General features: G+C 35.6%; 1 protein-coding gene across 2 annotated transcripts in view; it reads right to left on the bottom strand.

The window, feature by feature from the left end:
* Window positions 1-1,220: 1,220 nt before the first annotated feature.
* Window positions 1,221-20,903, bottom strand: part of LOC150098593 (splicing factor 3A subunit 2-like) — a 30,744-nt gene continuing 11,061 nt past the window's right edge. For both annotated transcript variants that reach the window (XM_090405088.1, XM_090405089.1), the window contains exons 2-3: window positions 12,243-12,410; window positions 1,221-2,017 (exon numbers count right to left, since the gene is read on the bottom strand). In XM_090405088.1, the coding sequence (XP_090261214.1) occupies window positions 1,293-2,017; window positions 12,243-12,396 (879 nt within the window). In that variant the 5' untranslated portion in view covers window positions 12,397-12,410 and the 3' untranslated portion in view covers window positions 1,221-1,292. The remainder of the gene's footprint in view (window positions 2,018-12,242; window positions 12,411-20,903) is intronic.

Raw genomic sequence — 20,903 nt, 5'->3', positions numbered from 1 at the left:
CTCTTTCCTTTACCTCAGTATGATACCGTTTTGGTCTTCAAGTCTAAATATAACATTTCAACATAACACCAATTATGTTGACATGCTGTTTTCTAATTCCCTTTCAAGGGAAATTAGAAAATGACCACTTCTTTTCCAATAATGCTTCTATGGATGATACCTATCTTCATTTCTGTTCAGGTTGATTCCAATAGTGATTTCATTGTTTTCTAACTACATGGTGAAAACAGTGGTCCTTTTATAAACAGGAACCTCACCTCAGACAATTTTTGGACTCCCCCCCCCTTTTTTTTTTTGTGTACAAAGAAGATGAACAATGCATTTTGTAGGTTTTGCTTTGCAGACCTAAATGACTGCATATAAATATATCAATCTTTGGCAAAGGCAAATATGGTTTTTCATCTCTCATGAACTCGGTTTTTTAGTCTACGAGTTAAAATTAGGGAACACAAAACAGTTGCATTTATTTGTGATTACTTGTAAATCTTGAAATCAGTGGTTACAAACTCAACTACCACTGACGACTGAGTGAAGACCGACTGTCTACTATTTTCCAAAAGTCAGCGCCTCAAGAGTTTTACCTTCAGAAATACTTTCTCTAACTCTTGGAAATTAAAAAAAAGTGTTGAGGATTTAATTATTTTAAGCCTTTAAGTTTTAGTTTTTTGATAGGTGTTTGTATTACAGTCTGTTGTGTTATTCATTCTTGCCAGTGAAAGTTTAGACCTATTAACGAAGTTATAAGGTACTGTTAATGATCCCCAACAATAGGCCGATAGCCATTATAGGTTTTGGCCCAAATTCTCAATTTGAATTTAATTTTCACAGCAATGAGGCCTGGCTGAAAAAGTTTTTCATAAGTTGTATCCATTTAAACATTACTGATTACAATGTATAACTTATTAATTTGTTCCATGTATGGCTAAGATGTCACCTGACACATTAAAACACCATTTTCAGAAAATTTAAAATTACAGTACAATTCTAAAAAAGCTTAATGTGTGAATGAAATATTAATTTGCACTTCTTTTTCATTACCAGAGATCAATATTTATTTCACATTCACATCATGCTTCTTCTTTTGTAACTTTTTCTCTTTGGATTGATTAGCACTATCATGCAGAAAGAATGCTGATATGAATGAGTGTTGAGAATTTAGACATCAAATTTGTGGTTTTTGTTATCTGTGATAGTATAACTACAATATAAACTAATTATAAAAGTTAAAAAAAATTTATTTGAGAAATAATAATTTATAATACATAAACATATAAGAAACAGTCATTTCACCTTTAAGATGGATGTCGAGGAAGAAAATTGGGAGGTGGGGGAGGATGAGCAGGAGGTGGCTGTGGAGGTAGGGGTGGTCCAATAGGACGCAATTGAGGTGGCAATAAAGGAGGAACAGGTGGAGGAAGAGAAGGTGGAGGAGGTGGTGGTGGTCCTTGGGGACGTGGAGGAGGTGGTGGCGGAGGAGGAGGTAAACTGGCTGGAGGTGGTGGTGGTGCTAATGGTTTTATTTTGGGATCTGCTTTAAAGCTAAACTGAAGGAAAAACTGCTTAGTTTCTTTATTCCACATCGACCAAAATTTACCCTCACTCTTATCTACCTCCCTGCTAGGTACTTTAAATGCAATGGTTTCGTAAGGTTCAGCAGCAAATAAAAGATACTGCCACCTTCTGTCTGGGGGTTCGACCTTTTGTTCATATGCTGACATGAACCGGTGCCTTGGAGTTATTATGTCATTTATTTCTGGATAATCAACTTGAAACAAAAGACTTTGTTGTCCATTTTCTTGTTCTCGTTGCTTAGTTACTCTATAACCTGGTCTTCCAATTTTGACAAATTTCTTTATATCAACTCGTGGTTTTGCTGGTGCTGGCTGGGCAGGAGACTCTTTTGCTTCCTTTGCAGCTCTCCTTGCTAAATTTGCTTGGTGTTTTTTTCCCTGTGTATGGGCCAAATAGCTTCCCTCATTATTGTGAAGAGTCAGGCAGAGCTTACATTCATAAGAACCTACAATTAAAATGGCAACATAAGAAAACAGGTTAAAATGATGAACATCAATAAAAAATAAATTCAGTTAACTATTATTAGGAACAACTGAGTCCTAAAGAAAACAAAAAATTACAGATATAAATCTCTTAAGGTACCACATTTAATTTATAAAAAACTACATTGAAAATATCCTAATTAGAGTGCAACTTAGGTAAAATGTTCCTTGTGGAGAATAGAAATTTGTCATTATGTATGACCAGATACCATTGTATCCAATGCCATGGATATTTTTTTTTTAATGTCTTCCACCCAAGAAAAATTGTCTCCCACCAGTCATGAAATTTTTTGAAGCTGCTACATGCCTCAGGATGGTGGTTTTGGTTTCACACCAGGTAATGAAATTCACCTACAAGACAAGACAACCACACACCTATGGGAAGATTCGAGCCTACATTTTGCTGGTTGGAGGTGATATGTTAACCACTTGATTATAATAAATGGAAGTGTTTCTAACCACATTTTTGTCTCAGCTATGGTTCTTTAAGCAAAAGTTCTTTTGCATATACATTGGTGTCCTAAACCTAAATACGAACACTATTTCTGAAGATTACAACCACAAATACAGATGAATCAGCTTGTGGCAATTCTTATAACTGACAAGTTTGAGAAGAAAGTAGGCACACATTCAAATTTTTTAATCGTGCGCAAAGAGGTCACGTGGTAGCAATCAACAGGATAAAAGGCAAAAGGCTGTACTAAGCAAATTATGTTCGAAGGAAACTCTTTTCGTGGAAGATGCAAACTTGCACATATCAAAGACATCGTCTAGATCAGGGGTTCTCAACCTTTTTCAGTGGCATACAACTATATTTAATTCAAGATATTAGATGTACCAGTAAGGCAGTGGCTCACGTACCACTAGTGGTACGTGTACCATAGGTTGAGAATCCCTGGTCAAGATGATTTCACATGGGAAAGGATTATTTGAAAGCTTAAGGAGAATGCTGCAGAATTACTAATATTGCCAGAGAGTTTGGAATCTCACTTAGCATTGTATCCAGATTCTGAGCAGCATTTCAAACCAATGGTATGTGTTCCAGACATTTGCTAAGAGGTCGTCCTTGCACTACCACAGAGCATGAAGACAGACTTTTCGTTATAACCACAAAACATAATCGATGCACCACAGCAGGTCAGCTTGCAAGTTGGCTCAATTCAAGAACAGGTAGGCAGGCATCTCACCAAAATGTCGCAGGCATCTGCGACAAGTAGGCTTATATGCCCAGAGGCCAGCAGTTTGCATCCCTTTATACACAGCACATTTTCAGGGATGTTGTATTCATAAAAATTGGACAAGATGCCAGTTGGCTAATGTACTGTACTCTTTACAAATGAGAGATATTTTAGTCTTTCTTCCAATTCTAGACAACACTTGATCTGGCAGTGCTGGGATTATGATTTGGGGAGGCATTATGCTTAATGGAAGCACCAAGCTACAAGTGATGGAAAAAGGGACTATGACTGGTGAACAATACCACAATGAAGTTCTTCAACATCATGTTTGATTGTTCTGTGTAGCTGTAGGCAAAGAATTTATTTTTATGGATGACAATGCCACACCACATCGTACACGAGCAGTGGAGATACTTCTGGAGACAGAGGATATTAATTGAATAGAGTGGTGAGCACACTCACCAGATCTCACCCCCCCCCCCCATGGAACACATTGGTGATGCAATAGGGAGACTCACTGCTACTTGAAATTACCCTCCAGAAAACAAACAAGGCCTTATCCTTGTTCTGAAGGAGGAGCGGGCCACTCAAGAACTCCTGAATCACTTGGTGCTAAGCATGGTACAATGTTGTGACAGCTGCATTGCAGTTTTGGGTGGCCCACTCCTCATTCAGAACAAGGATAAGGGCTTGTACTGAAATGTCTCTCTGCATAGTTTTCTGAGCGCTGTACATTAACTACATCCTTTGGAAATCTGCAACTTTTGCAAAACGTATTGCAATTTAATTTCTAAGAAATTTGTAACATTTTTTGTTTAATATAATTTACTAGTATACTGGCAGTAAATTTATGTCCACATGGCTGTAGTCATGAAAATTTTTTCATATACAGGTAAAAATGCAGTTCGTCCTTAACTTTGACACCACTGTAGAATGAAATTTGACATATAGGTAGAATACACTATCAGTATTTCAGGAGTGGTTATTAAAGTATTGGTGAAGTTGGTCAAAAGTAGAATTAGTATTGGTTGATAGGAATGTGATTATCTATAAGGATGAACAGCTATGTCAAGCACTTATCTTAGTAACTTACTCACTTTCTATAATCAAGTGATGGATGAATTGCTTACCAAACAGAACTCTATTATGTAAACTAGAGCAAAGGAGGATGGTTGATAACATGGATTAGACTTAATCAGTGGTGTATGTGTGCCATAGAGAGAGCTCTCCACTTTGATCATATCTATTTAATTGGTATATTACTGATATAGGGAACAATCTCATTCAGAATATCCAATGGTATGCCGATGACGCTAAAACTGTAGAGGATAATAGTTAATAAAAGTGACATAGAGATGCTGCAGGATAATTAAATGTGCAGATAACATGGACAAAGGATAATGGTTATCACAGATTAATATGGCAAAGTCTAAAATTGAGGAATTTGGAATTAAAAGACAAGCTGTTCATAACTGATGGAATGCAGGAAATTTAATTCAAAGATCATATTGCAAATTGGACAAGATAGCTCAAAGCATTACCTGGATTTTGAAAACATATTGACAAGCAGACATAGGGATTATTATTCCTCTTCATAAGGCTGTCACATATGATCACATTAGACTACTATGCACAGATTTATTACCTGAGTTTCTTGGAAATGTGTGGAAATCTTGGAGAAGATTCAGAGGCAAGTGATTGGAATGATGACGGCTGTGGAATGCTTCCAACGACAGATGGAAGGTTGGTAGGCTACAATAATGTTTAGGATAGGTCAGGAGAGAACAAGGGGGTAAGAATTACACAAAAGTGTGGTCAACAACACTTTTTTTTTTTTTTTGCGAGGATCACTTACTAGGTAGATGATTGCTCTTTTCTGTATATCAAGAATTATTAGAATTCTTACCACCCCAAATGTTAAAACAATATTCTATGGTCAATCAGATTTCAGAATAATAAAGTGTTCTAAATTGTAACTGCAGACACTAGCAAACAGGAGAAAGAGCAGTGATATGACTGAGACTTACAAACTTCTGAAAGACGTCATACAGGATTTCAGTTGATAAAATTTTTCATTTTATAGGGTTGGGGAAAGGACAAGAGGGTATCCTCAGAAGCTAAGAATGAATGCCCCCAAGAAGGGTGTGAGATCTAGATTTTTCTCTCAGACTGGTGTGTGATTGGAATAGATTGCCATTGGATGTTGTACTTGTAAGCAGTGTGAATGAATTCAAGAAGAAGTATATGACAGCTGATGCATGTAGTATGTGGCCTCCCTCAATGAGTTCCTGACTCCCTGGAGGTCTCTCTTAATAATAATATTGTTTTCACATTTGGAGTGGTATATGCAAAAAAATCCTAGGAATTCTTGAGATACAGAAGAGGGCAATCTATCTAGTAAGTAATCCTCTCACAGACTGCACCTCAACTGGTCAATACTGTTCTTCTAACCATGTAACAACACGAGCAGCCACACATCAACATCAACACATGGTTCAACCCAACTTCTCGTCTTTTCCCTTCATTCCATCTACCTCAGTTCTTTAGAATAGCCTTTCCCACACTGTCTTCCCCAACGTTTCTAACTGCCAGTTTTTCAAGAAAGCTTAATGGATTCCATCTTTCTATTAACCACTTGCCCACAACAGCCAAAATTTCTTGATTGGAGAGTGATAAATGGGTGGAACAAACAAAATTTATTCACCAACAAAACACATAACTGTTAGAGGCATTCATGTATTTTATCAGTGAATGAAATTAAGGAGAGGCATGATAGATACTTTGTGAATAACGGTTAGTGTGGGTCTGCCACAATGATTCTTTAGATTCCTTCGAGGTACCTATATTATAATAATAATAGGAATGAAATCAAAGATGTGATAATGTCAGGATTTCTATTTTACAACTACCAAAATATCCTGGATAGGATTATTAGTAAATAAGAGGATAACAAAATGGGATTCATTAAAAAAAAAAAAACATTTTTTTCTGTTACTTTTGAAATTAAAAGAAACAAACCTTACAGCCAGATAGGTAGATCCACAATACATTTTATTGGCAGCAATAGATTTTCTGCTTTATGTATCTTTAGCAACCTATAATAGTTGTTACTTGCTCAGTGAAAGTACTAAGTTTAGTCTCTTTGTCACATGAGTTGATACTGTTTACAATGTTATTTAGTCAAAACCTATGGTAAATGGTAAATTGCTATTAAAACAACTAAGTTGATAAAATAGTGTGGTATATTTGAAACAGTTCTACCTACTTCTGTAAAGTTAAGAGACCTTCAAATCAATCAGAGCCTAAAAAACATATTACACACCAGTAAATCTTTGGTTCTTTTCAGGGATACCTGTAACCCCTACAAAGTGCATCCACAGGTGGTGGATCGGGGAATGCCTCCCGGAAATGGGTGGTGGTGTGTGTGTGGGGGGGGGGGGGGGGAATGAAATACCTCCCAAGGACCAACAGGTATGCAGCAGAAAAATGGCAAGCCAGCTGTATTAATTGCCTAAAATCTTTAAAGATGAATCGGCCAGCAAATAGAAGCAGAAATAATGCTACTGCCAACACGCCGAACTCAGGCCTACATAGAGTAGGCGAGAAGACAGCAATATATAATAAATACAATTTATTAAATATAATATTTAAAATAATACAATATATAATATCACCCTGCATATATAATATTTTAACCATCAACAGCAGAATAATGAACAAACCTGGCAAATTAAAACTGATTTGAGAGAGAACTTGAATTGTTCAAATGGGAAATAGTGAGCGTTGCAGAGACCCACTGGACAGGTGAGGGAAAAATCGACTTAAAAATGCAAGCATAACCATCACAGAGAAGGTGAAGCACTAATAATTAAAAAATGGCTTCTAAACTCAATAGTTGATGTAAGACCAATTTCATTTAGAATCATCTCAGTAAGATTCAAAGCAAAAGAAAAAAGAATATATATATATATATATAAATAATAAAGGTTTATGTCCCAGACCAATCACATGAAGAGGAGGAATATAACCAATTTCTTGAATAACTGCAAGAAGAAATCAGGTGAACAAGTACAAGAGATATTCTGATTATTATTGGAGATTTTAATGCAAAGATTGGTCAGTACTCTGAAGATAAAGAAGGAGTAATGGGAAAATTTGGTCATGGAGAGATGAATGAGAGAGGAGAGGACTTGATTAATTTTTGCGAATAAATCAACTGTTTAATCACAAATACCTTATTCTACCACAGGCCACAACACAAATATACCTGGACCTCACCAAACAATGAAATCAAAAACTGTATAGACTATATAATCATTAATAAGAAATGGAAACATTCCTTCCAAAATGTCGAAACATTAAAAAAAGATTGACATGGTACAGACCATGAACTACTATCAGAACTACTAAAAATAAGTTTCAAAAGAGAGAGAATAAACCACCAAAACCAAGAGAAGATAGACATCTCAAAGCTCAACAATAGCTTGACAAGATCCAACTATCAGAGAACATTAGAAAACACGACTCCAAAACCATTTAGGAAATAGTTAAAGAGGTAACTAGAACATACTCACCCAATCCAGTTTCAATATCTCAAAAAGATGGAACCACAAGTAGCAGTGAAACATAAATGAAATATGGACTAATCATTTTAAAGAAACGTTTGCAGCTGACTAAAACATACATCAAAACACCTTCAATCCAGAAGGAACTTCTGACAGAAAAGACATAGTAAATGAAGAAATACATATAGCAATCAAACAAATGAAAAATAATAAAGCACCAGGCATAGACAACACTCAAAAAGAACTTCTAGAAAAAGGGGGAGAAAGCATAATAAATTACCGCTCAACAAAATACTAAAGAAAGGAAATTTACCAGTAGAATGAAGAACAGGCCAGATCATATCCATCCACAAAAAAAAGAAGATGTCAGCTCCTGCACTAACCAAAGACCTATCACTCATCTAAGCCATTGCTATAAAATATTCATCAAAACAGAGTTAAATATTCCTATGAAGAACAGATGGAAAAAGAGCAAACGGGATTTAGAAATAGCAGAAGCATAATAGATACAATTTTCACACTAAACAGATTTGCAGATCTTATGAGAGACAAAAATAAAAATCTCTACTGCTGTTTTATTGACTTCAAACAAGCTTTAGACTCAATAAATAAAAGCAAACTCATTAAAATTCTAGAAAACAGAGGGTTTGATAAATACCTATTAAATTTCATCAAGAATTACTATTCAGAAACACAAGCAATAGCGAATTACAAAACATAGAAACAGATCAAATAGCAATTAAAAAAGGAGTTATGCAAGGCTGTCTATTGTCACCATATTTATACAACCTGTACTACCTAAAAAAAGTAGGGACTACAGATGCGTGAAGGCATAACTATAAACGGAAGAAAGATAACACATTTGTTTTGGCTTGGCAGACAGCTAAGAAAAATGAGAAATTATCCTGACCAAGCTGCATCAAACAAGTAACAAATATGATATAAAAATCAATTTTAATAAAAAAAAACTAATGGTAATAGGAAGAAAGAGGGAAGCAAATGAAAATAAGAAACAATAATATAGAACAACTAAAGCAGTTCAATTACCTAAGATCAATAGAGATCTAGACTATTTCGAAACCATCAAACACAGAATCAATAATGGATAAATAACAATGGGCAGATTACAAAAAATATGGAACAATAAAAGATTAAGCAAAGAACTCAAATTAAAGATATACAGGAATCCCTTGATTAATGCAATTAATTAATCCCTCGATGTTACAGAGCATATCCAAATCACGTTAATTAAACATAATAACCAGTGGTTAAAATTACAATTCATCCATGATCAATTACTGTATTAATAATTTGTTTTATACGGAACTCTTTTAGAAAAGATAAAAAATGAATGCAAAATAAATGTTTGTACCTACATTAGTTACTGCATTTTTTTTTTATCAAAAAAAGTTAGATTCATTTGAACAGGTTTAGTTTTTTCCTATCAGCATAAATTCTACGATAACACGCAAAATAACTCTGTAGACTTCTGCAAACAAGTATTCTTTGATTAACATATGAATCAGTATCCATTACTTGCTTCTTAAGCGATTCTAAAATGTGAAATATTCCATTCAGTTCTTTGATTGTTATCTCCTTTGGAACATCATCTTCACATTCCATTTGTTCGTTGTCTTCATATGCACGTTTTTGTTCACTTTCAAGAAGATCATTGTGACTGAAATCTTTTGAATTTGAATCCAATAATTCTTTAGCATCTTCTGCATCGTCCGCACGGTTAGCCTAGTGGCTTTGCACTTCACAACCATATGCCTGGGAAAGGAGTGTCCTAGTTTTGATTCCCATCAACAATGTGAGGAGCTTAAGCATCTTCCTCAGCCATAGCCAATTTAGCCAGTCTTGGACATGGACAACAGGTTTTTTTCTGCCCGTTTATGTGGGATTTCTCATCTCGCAAAGTTGGCAAACCGGCCCCGTGAACATGTGCTTTGACAGACATGGGATACCACCGGGAATAAGGAGCAACCAACCTATTCCGGGGGAATATCGGTTACGAAGGCTTACGCAGTAAAATGTGTAGGCCTGCGCGAAAGCATAACATACGGGGACATCTGCATCAACACCATCAAAACCAAGGGGTCTTCGCCAATTGAAACGATTTCTTCAACCACGTTGTTCACAGGATTTTGAAAATCACCTAAGTCATTAGCGTATTCAGGCAAAAGGTTTCTCCAAACAGCTCTTATGCAGCTGGAAGACACATGCTCCCATGAGTCATGAATGTTTTCAATTGAGTGTTTAATGTTAAAATTTTTCCAAAATTCATGAAGCCTAATCGCATTTTCTCCAGTTGTTTCTACTGCCTTTGAGATTGTCTTTTTAAGAAAATAGGCTTTGACAGTTGCAATAACGCCCATGTCCATGGGTTGTTGCAATGATGTCATATTTAGTGCAAAAAATAAAACTTTCACATTCTCACACAGATAATTAAAAGAGTTTGGGTGACCAAGTGTGTTTTAATCACCGTCATCATACTCATGATTTTCTTTCTCTCGGCCAGGAAACACTCCGAGGCTTGCATGTTTTTGTGCAGTAAATTTAAATGTACATTAATTAAAACTCTTGCTGCGTATATCAAGGGATTGTCGCAATTAACTTCGACATTCGTTAATCAAATCCTGCATTAAGCAAGGGATACTTGTATAAACCAATGATAATTCCCACAGTACTCTATGGCTCAGAATTATGGATCTTAAATAATAAAAAAAAACAGATAAACTCAATGCTTTCGAAATGAAATACCTAAGAAAACTCAACTGGACAGAAAAGTCAGAGAACTTAATTTTAAAGAAACAATAATTACAGCACTAAAAAAGAGCCAACTAAGCTGGTAAAAATGAAAAAATGAAGGGCAGCCCAGCAGAGGAAGACCAAGAAAGAAATGGATTGACAACATTAAAGAAAGCACCCACTTAAACTCCATAATAGAACTTCATAAAAAGATAGCAGACAGAAAGAAATTGCAACAATTTGTCTTTGAGGAACTCAACCCACCATGAGCAGAAGAGAAATCTTTGCTTATTTATCAATTAAATATGGTATTGCTAAAAAGAATCTAGAACTTGCTACTGAATGCAGAGGAGATAACTGAAAAGATACAGTAGAAGGCAACCAAGAAAGATATTTGGCAATTGTATATATGAGAAAAACTGAGAGAATGTAGTCTTCAAATGAATAATAAATGGAAGAGATATGGCAAATAAATTTGTAAGGGAATCTTAAAATACAAACAAAACTGAAATTTTATAGCTTATAACAGGTAGAGAAAGAAGATGGTGGTTCATCCCTTAGTAAGCTGAATGAGGGTATGATTAAACCCCAACCAGCCACGACGTCTATAGACATCCAGCTAAATCTGGATATGATTCTGTAACACCTATTGAATAACATGGATAAGAAGTAAAATTTAGTCTCACAATTAGGGAGGTTAAGAAGCATGTGAAGTCCAAATTTTTCTCATGGCATAAGTTATTAGTGTGAGTCCATCTTCAGTGTATGTTTTTAAAGAATGATATGTAGGGCTTGAAAGATGCACTGATCTGCTTCTCCGTAACTAGTGACAATTATTAGTTGATGAATAAAAAAAAAAAATTTCTGAAGAAGTGTTTTGGTTAATCATCAATTTGATTTATGTAATGTAATTCTGTTCTGTTTGTGCACAATTCTATATGTGGATATAAGACAAGAGTAAGAAAGCAGAATCTGGAGGGAATATAAAATCTTACGATAATACAAATCACAGTCATGAAAAACCAAAATAATGCTCTCTCGAATCACAAATACAGCATGTATCAGAATCATGTCTCCAAATCTTCATGATATCTATAAAAAATTTTAGTGTTAATGAAATGAGACAGTCAATGCTATATCTATTGAATGCAAGTGTCCACTTGTTAGTTTGACTGTTTTTCTTACATTTTTCTCTATATTTTTATTGTCACATGCTGACTTACTTGGAAGGAATCTAAGTGCAGAAAGAAGCCAGTTCATGAAGGGTTTAAAAATCTTCTATCATCAGTAAGAGAGGGAGAGATCACTGATAAGCCAAACTATTCATATGAGCAAAATCAGGATTTTTAGGTCTTAAGTACACAATCCTTAAAGCAGATATTTTAAAAAAGTAGAACAGATCTGGGATTTATAAGTAAGCAATACCTCAAGAGTACTACAACTGAATCAGTAAGCAATGCATTAAACCTAGTAGTTATTTATTCCTATCATAAATGGAATTTTAACTTAAACCTTTTTTCGGTAAAACCACTCAGTCATAGAGGCATCTATAAGAATATACTTTCATAAAGTTCATTATTTTTGTAAATTATTTAGTTTTACTTTTAACTAGAACAATAAGGTTTACCAAATAAATGATGAGCAAGATAATGCACATCAATAATATAAAATAAAGTAATACTAAAAGGCAATACCTAAATGATTTTTCATGAAATATGGATCTTTATTTAAATCGATTGTTTCAAGTGCCAGCTGACGAAGTCGCTCCCTTCGATCTCTGTTTGTTTCTGACCATGATGCCACACCACCCGTGCCAGTTTTCCCTCCTGGTCGGTGTTGAAAATCCATCTAAAATTGATAAACTGAAAAGAAATTAAATAAGAGCAATTTCATATTGATTTCAGACATTAAAAAAAAAAAAAATTGTCATTTTTAGTGAAAATTAAATTTTTACAAAACAATAAATCTGTGAAGAAAAAATTATTTTTTAAACGAGGTAAATGGGCAATTATATTACGCAATGCAATCTACATTTCAGTTGTAAGACAGAAGTTAAACTTGAAAGGGATAGAGGAAAGTGGTTTGATGTGAAATGAGGTGTGCATTATCTGTGTATTTCATCATCTGTATGGATCATAATATGAAGTTACATGGCATTACACTTGTTATCAAAATTGGAGATGTTAATCTCAGCTGTTTACTTCATGCAGATGTTATACTTTTATAATATAAATCCAGTACAAGTCTGCAGGATTCCTTAACTAAAACTGAATAACTGTTGCAACAAATCTGGTATAAGAAAAAAAGAAAAAAAAGGGATTCAAACGAATAAATTTTATGGGTATGAACAGATAGCATCAATGGCAGAATCACACTGAAAATGAAATATTAGAAAGAAACTTAATATTGTTAGTATTCAGAAATGTGTTAGCAGAGTCAATCTCAATTAGTAGAGCATGGGTGTCAAAGTTGCAGCCAATGAAGAATATTTTTGCGGCCGAGCCAAATGTTTGTCAATGAAAGTGATTACTACATATAGCCGTGTTGCATGCATTTCCTTTACACGCAGGTGAACCATTACCCCCACTATTTCTACCAGCTGATTATATACCTAATATCACGTGCCAGTGCCACGGCCACGTCTAGTCGTCAGTCTTGTTTGAACTGACTTGTTTGGTGTGCATAACAGGAAATATTTCGCTTTTGGTGAACAAGAAAAATAAGTTTATTTACGTTATGCTTATTAATTTGTGTAGTTATTTAGTGTCTGGTAAGTTGATGTTCAAGAAAAAAATATGAGTTTTTTATTAAAATATTCAGCATGTCTCTATCGAAACCAAGTGATAGTAATAAACAAAAAATTGCTGACGAACATCGAAATTTCCAAGAAAAGTGGGAATTGGAGTATTTTTGCTGTGAAGTAAAAAATAAAATAATCTGCTTAATATGTAATAATGTTATCAGCATACCAAAGTTATACAACATTAATTGTCACTATGAACAACATAAATCAAAATATGATAACTACAAGGGATAAATGAGACAAAAAAAGTTGAAAGAGCTCAAGTCGGGACTGAAAAAACAACAGTTAATGTTTACTAAAGTATCACCAGAAAGTGAAGCGGCGGTGCATGCAAGCTACGTCTTGTTGGAGTCGATAGCTAAACACTCATAACCTTTTATTGAATGCGATTTCATTAAGGAAATGTCTAATTAAAGCTGCAGAAATTATTTGTCCTGAAAATATGAAGGCTTTTCAAACAATCTCTTTGTCTCGAAATACAGTTGCAGAAAGAATTACTGATTTGGCCGGCAATTTATGTGTTCGGATCAAAGCAAAATCATCTAGTTTTGAAGCTTTTTCTATTGCCTGTAATGAGAGTATGGACATTGGGGGTGTAGCTCAATTAGCTGCATTTTTTTCGTGCTTGCAACATGGATTTCAACATTTTTGAGGAATTATTGGAACTAGTACCAATGCATAACACTAGCACAGGACAAGATATATTTAATTGTGTTTTTGAACTTCTGCAAAAATACAATCTACCTCTGTCAAAATTAACTTCTGTAGCTACAGATGGAGCTTCTTCTATGACCGGAAAAAACAATGGTTTCGCGGCATTACTGCAAAAAAAAACAAAGTGAAATTTATGACAGATCCAAGATTCATCATACGCACTGCATTATACATCAAGAAGTATTATGCGCGAAAGTAATAAACATGGAAAATGTGTTGACATCTATCAAAAAAATCATCAATTTCATAAAATCTTGAGACTTAAATCAGTGGCAGTTCTCTGCTTTCTTAAGTGAATTAGCGAATATTCCGGTTTGTCCTACTATACCGAGGTATGCTGGCTATCCTGCTCCAAGATTCTTAAACAATTCTGGGACTTGAAAAATAAATATGTCAGTTCTTAATAACTAAAAATCAAGACACAAGCCTGTTTTTTGACACAGTGTGGTTGCAAGATTTATCCTTCATGGTTGATATAATAAAACACTTATGATTTAAATTTAAAACTCCGAGGAAAAGATCAGATCATTACAAACATGTGTGACCAAGTTAAGGCATTCAAATGTAAACTAGTTCTTTGGGAAAAGCAGCTGAAAAATGGCACTTTCCGACATGCAACATAAACAAATCAAGTTTAAGTGAAACTGCATCGTATCAAAAATATGCAGGAAAAACTCTAAGTCTTAGAAAACTAAATTTGAAACAAGGTTTGCAGATTATAAATTTTTGGAAGACAAGTTTTCTTTGTTTTCTTCGATTTTTTAAATAAATATTGAATCAGTACCTGATCAAATGCAAATAGAGGTAATTGAGATCCAGTGCAATTCAGATTTGAAGCCAAAATTCAGTGAAGTTGGCATGCCTGGATTTTACATATATTTACCTGCCAGGTTTAAAAATACTCGAAAATTCGCATATGAAATTATATTCACGTTTGGAAGTACTTATTGGTGTGAGCAGTTATTTACAATTATGAAGGGAAATAAGTCTCCTGTCAGATCCAGAATTACTAACATTAACCTTGGATCAGTTTTGAAAGTAATCACTGCAAACAAGATTTCCCCCGAAGTAGGAAAGATAGTAGTAGAGAAGAGATGCCAAGTGTCAGGAAGAAAACATTAATTTTATCGTTGTTCTTGTTCTTTTTTTATACTGTACTTTTCAAAATAAACCTGTGTTTTTATGAAAATTGAAGTTTTTTGCAGCCCACATAAACTTAAACCTCATTTATTTGGCCCATGTTAGCCTTTGAGTTTGACATGCTTGTAGTAGAGTGTTATTTCTGGGTTTTTTCCAGAAGAGAAAAACCTCAGTGGAATGATGCAATAAGTGTTTATAAAACCGAAATATATGACATATTGCAGTCCTGACAGATGACAAATTTCAAGGAAAATGTCAATAACAAAGTAAGTTTTTCATGTATATCCTGTAAACTCATTGTTTTCCTCCCAGTGACATTTATAACTCATTAACAGATGCTTCCTTTCAGAAATCCCTGATTACATGGCCATACAGAGACTATTGGATTATGATGTGAATTTATTATTTAAAAAAAAAAAAAAAAAAATATATATATATATATATATATAAATAAAAAAAACATTGTCATCAAATCCCTAATATGCCCTCAAACTGAAGATTTAAGTGGAATGATACAATTCAGGAGCATTTTAGAAGACTAAAATATAAGATATAAACTTCACTATTGAAGTCCTGACAGATAACAGATTTGGAGAAAAACTATTAATAAGAAATTAATACCAATGCAAGTTTTTTCATGTAATACTGTCACAACCTGTATATCCCTTGAGGATACATATTAGGAGTTTGATGACAATATTTTGTTTTTCTAAATAAAAACCACACATAACAGAGAATACTGCTTAAGGGTCAAAGACAAATAACTGAGAGATTTCCACATCACCTTTTAATGAATGCAGAGAACTGACTGGGGATTTGACCTAATCTTCAATCCTCACTTTTGTGTGGTACACTCCATTAGTAGATATCTACTGGGTACTGAATGAATGAGGGTGAGCTGACAATTTGGGACTTGGCAAACCAAACTGTACTCGCTACTTGCTCAAACCATACAAAGGCACAACATGCGATTTCATGCGGGCTTCACCCAGTGAAACAAGGCCACTGCTGTTTTTGTCAGGGAACCAGGACAAACAGTGAAAAACCGCAACTGGAAAAAACTTCAACTCAAAATCTAGAAGAAGAAGAAACCCAACATCAGAAGAGTTGAAGATAGGAAACATCAACATACACAGTATTAACGGAAAGGAAATTGAACTTGCAGAAGAACTTGAAAAGTATCATGTGGACATAATTTCAATATCACCTCAGTTTTCCCTAATGTACCTTGGACAGATGCCCTTGACCTTATTAAGCCTCATTTTCCTTCTGATAATTGAATAATTCAGATTCACCATATATACAGGTAATTTCCTACGAAAAGGAAATAATATACAAAACAGCTTAATGGACTGTTATGGGTTCTCCACCACAACAAACTTCTATATAGAGTATTTTGAAAATCAAGCACCCAACACAGCTACACTAAAACCAACAATTTTGTTGTGCTATGTTGTTTTTGTGTTTGCTGTATGGTATAGACACATTAGATACATTTCTGGTGCATCTTAATAGCCAGCATCCTAGTTGGCATACCCACTCTCTAACAGGCTGTGGGTTTGAATCCTGCCATAGGTATGGATGTTTGCAATTGTCTTCAGGTGCAGATGAAATTTCATTGCCCATTATGAAACATTAGAGGCCTTCAGTGGCTTGAAAAAGTTCCATGTTTGGTCTCTAGAGCAGGGTTTCTGGACTTTGTAAAAATGATTTAACAATATAAAAAATATGTATATGAAATTGATAAAAATATATCTTTAACCAACCCAAGGTACAAAATGTATCATAGGTTTACAAATAACCTTTTGTGGGTGGGAGCAACATAAAAACATCCCCATCCCTCCTACACCAAACAGACAGGATCACCGAGCAAAACCATTCCCACCACATATGTTAAGGATAAATCAGAAGCCCTGGTTGAAAAATAGCCAAAGTTCTCTTCATACATTCTCCAAAAGATCAACGACATCCTCTTGAACATCCTGGAGTGTATAAAGCTCTTTGTGGCTGCAGTTTAGTCTACTTTGGGCAGTTCAGCAGATCAGTTAACATTCACCTTGAAGAACACAAAAATTACATCTGAGATCATCTTTATGGCTAATCAGGATTGGCAGACCATGCTCTGGATACTCCTTCACATAGGATAGGATGAAGAAAAACATAGTTACATAGAAGTTGTTACAGGTCTGAGAGGATATTCTTGGAATCAGCATCAGCTAGCAATTTTCCAACCTCAACAAATATGGTTGCATTAATTTATCAAAGATCTGGGATACTATTATTTTAAGATCTAATTTAAGATTTGTATAAGGTTAACAGCTGTTCAGTGGTGAAGCAACATCTTGAGTGAAAGAGAAATCCTAGTTTTTTTAGAAGCTGAGGATGTAATGGTTGTGATTTGTTTATTTCAGGAGAGGCTTGGTGTAAGGGTAATACCAAGAAGAAAAATCTCAAATTGTCTGGAAATTTGGGTGTTGTCAAAAATAATACTGTGAGAAAATGGTTTTTTTTTTTTTTTTTTTTGAGAAATAAGACAGTACTGGGTTTTATTAGAACTGAAATTGAGTAGGTTATCTGAATCCTATTGGAGGATGGCTTGAAGATCAGAATTGAGGGCAGTGGTTGATGTTCTGTAGATTGAGGTGATTTGTGTGGAATAAAGTTTATTAAAAGAAAGGGAAGAGTGCAATGTGCTATCGCCTGCAAAACTGTGTATTGGATTGGAGATCAACTCAGGTAGGTCATTGATATATAGTAGGAAGAGGGCTGGTGAGAAGACAAAACCTTGAGGAACCCCAACATTAGTTGAATGGTGAGAGGATAAGGAACCACTCATCACCACACATAGTGAGTCTAGACAGCTGTAATCCAACTACAGAGGTTTTGATATAGACTAAACGATGGCAGCTTGCTTAGTAAGCCCTTGTTCCAGACCGGGTCAAGCACCTTGTAGATATCAAGTGCAACTGCTCGAGATTCACCAAATTTCTCCATGGCATTTGTCCAGAGATGGGTGACAAATGTGAGCAGATCTGTTGACCAGAAGCAACGGAATTCATACTGGATGTCATTTATTAGGTGGGTGTCTTCAAGGTAGGAGTTGGGAATTAATGATTTTTTTCCATTACTGTAGACAGGACTGAGGTGAGCGAGATGGGACGGTAGTGATTTGTCACCCTTCTTGGGAATGGGTTGAATATAGGTCAATTTCCAGGCTGTGGGAGAGATAATAGTGGAGTAAGACAGTGTATATAAGAAACATAGGACAGGAGTCAGTTCTGGTGCACAAACCTTCAGGACAATTGGAGGAATGCCATCAGAGCTAGTACACTTTTTTTTTTTTTTGTGTCTAATTTGGACAGTATTTTACCGATCGCTTTCTGGCAAAAGGATACATTAGGCATTGCATGTTGGGCAAGTCCCACTTGGCATTGTTATAATGCCAAACTACTCTTGTATGGGAGTGGCTGTGTATGTGTTGTTGCATGGAGGGGGGGGGGAGATGAGCACTAGGCTGTGGTCAGAATTGTCTAGGGGGCCCCTCTACATTCACTGCATATTTGGAAGTCATTGGTCAGGAAGAGATCTAGGGTACTTGGAGAGTGGTTCGGGTTATCAGGCATTCTGGTTAGCATCTAAACAAGTTGTGTAAGGCCCATTAGTGATGGCAAATGCTTCAGCTCCTCTGCCTGCAAGATCTGTACGGCTGAAGGAGTTGGTTTTGTGGTCATTAAAATCTCCTAGGAGGATGATTTCACTGTTAGGAAATTGGGACTGGAGAGTGAATTTTTAGGGAAAGGAAATGAAAGAGCTCAGAGTGTTTGGTTGCATTAGGGGAGCGATAGGGACAGCATATGAATTTAACTGAGTTGAGAAGTGTATTTTCATCCAAAAGAAGGTCAAAATTGGGCGATATCTTGCTCTCTGGCAAAGTATGTCGGAGCGAATGTATGCAGAGATGCCATATTGAGATGAATAGTGCTGAGGGGAGGCGAGATTTGAGTTTCTGCCAGAAAGAGTAGGTGGAGTTTGGTAGACTGAAGGTGGTAGCGGACACTATTAAGGTTGGAGTTTAGGCCATGGATGTTGGTGAAGTGGATATGTAGGGTTTTGTGAGTCATATGTTCGACCGCAAGGGTCTTGCACATTTTCTATGCAGTGCCTGCATACTGACTGCTAGTGGCATCGCTTGGTTTTTGCACCAATTAAACTTGTCTGTAGTCGATGATCCAACTGTTGTCGCCATTTCGGCGGTTTTTTCTTCGAGTTGTCTTCGATGCTGGCATCCTTGTTCCCTTTGTGCAAATGTTAAATCTGGTCGAGCACATATCCTCGATTAGGGACAAGTGTTGCTGAACCTTCTGTTGATCACTGTTATTAGTTTTGATGTGCTTGTCAGTGTGTTGCAAGTCTTTTACTAGGGGTGAAAAGTTCATTCCATCCTTTTGTTTGTTAATGGGTCTGAAAGTATGGCACCTGAAAATATTTTTAGAAATGGTGTTGCATTCTTCTGCTAATTTGATGATGTCTTCTTTTAGTGCTTTTCTGTTTTCCTTTGGAAAGTTCAAAATAACAGCATTGAAGTTTTTGTTTTTGGCCTCGTTTGAGTCATACACCGTTAATGCGATTAGGTCAGAGTTCATTCTCAGGGAAGGATGAACTGGCATTGCGGCACTGATCACCAGTTGGTTCAAGCTTGGTTTCTAGTGCTCGTATTATGAAGAAAAGAGTTTCATTCATAGCAATGATGTGCTGTTCAAGGTTTTCAATTCATTTGCATAAGTTCAGGAGTTGTTTGGCAGAGAGGCACAGCAAACAGAAATAAGGCTTGTTGAGGTCGATATATATTTTGTGCACCAATTCGTCTATTTTGTGCAGGAAGCATGTAACCAGTGGCAGCAGAACTCTCACATTATACCCTTTTTTTATCGCTGATATCAATTGTACAGCTACGGCACTTTGTGGGTTTGTCAACAATCAATGGCACTACGCTGGTGCTTGTTTGTCGTTGGCTTTTGTTGCCATCTTTGCTTCACACGGTGGGCATAGCGGGGGCTTGCATGTGGCTAATTTTTAGATTGAAATAAGACTGTTTTAATGCATTAAAAGTACTTACAGATTGTGCAGGAGATATCAGCTCCTTAATACCCGTTGTTAAGATTTCCATTTAATGTTTAATTTGGATCAGAAACACTTGCACTGCGATAAAATAGCAGAGTGCTAGTTTAGAGTAGCTTACTCACAGACACCACCTGGTGAATTACCCTCCTCTGGTCTCAATCCCTTAATGGCAATGGTAATGGAACAACTTTGGGTCTACTTCTTTTATGTGGCTCCCACCCACCCATGAAAGGTTTAAAGATTAAAGGTTTTTTTTTTTTTTAATTTATTTTTTACTTGGTCTGGAAATCCTGCTCTAGAAACCAAACATGAAACTTTTTTCAAGCCACGTCAGGTCTTCAATAAGCAGGCATTATTATAATTCATATACTCCCATATACAGGATATGAATCCGCAGCCTGTTAATTGCTGAACAGATACAATGAACACTTGCCCAAGTGTTCATTGTATCTGTTCAGTAAAACAGTATTACAACCAGGTTGGCTGCTTGTAATACTGTTTTACTCGAAATTTTCTTTATCAGAAATTGTCCTTCGAGATTTTAACTTTTGCTTTAGAATTGGTTTCTATACTGAAA

Source organism: Typopeltis vanoorti, chromosome 15 (genome assembly GCF_054136105.1).
Source record: "Typopeltis vanoorti isolate ZY-2024b chromosome 15, IOZ_Tvanoo_1.0, whole genome shotgun sequence".
Lineage (NCBI taxonomy): Eukaryota > Metazoa > Arthropoda > Arachnida > Uropygi > Thelyphonidae > Typopeltis > Typopeltis vanoorti.
The sequence above is the reverse complement of the archived record's forward strand: the minus strand, read 5'-3'. Positions and strand labels throughout refer to the sequence as shown.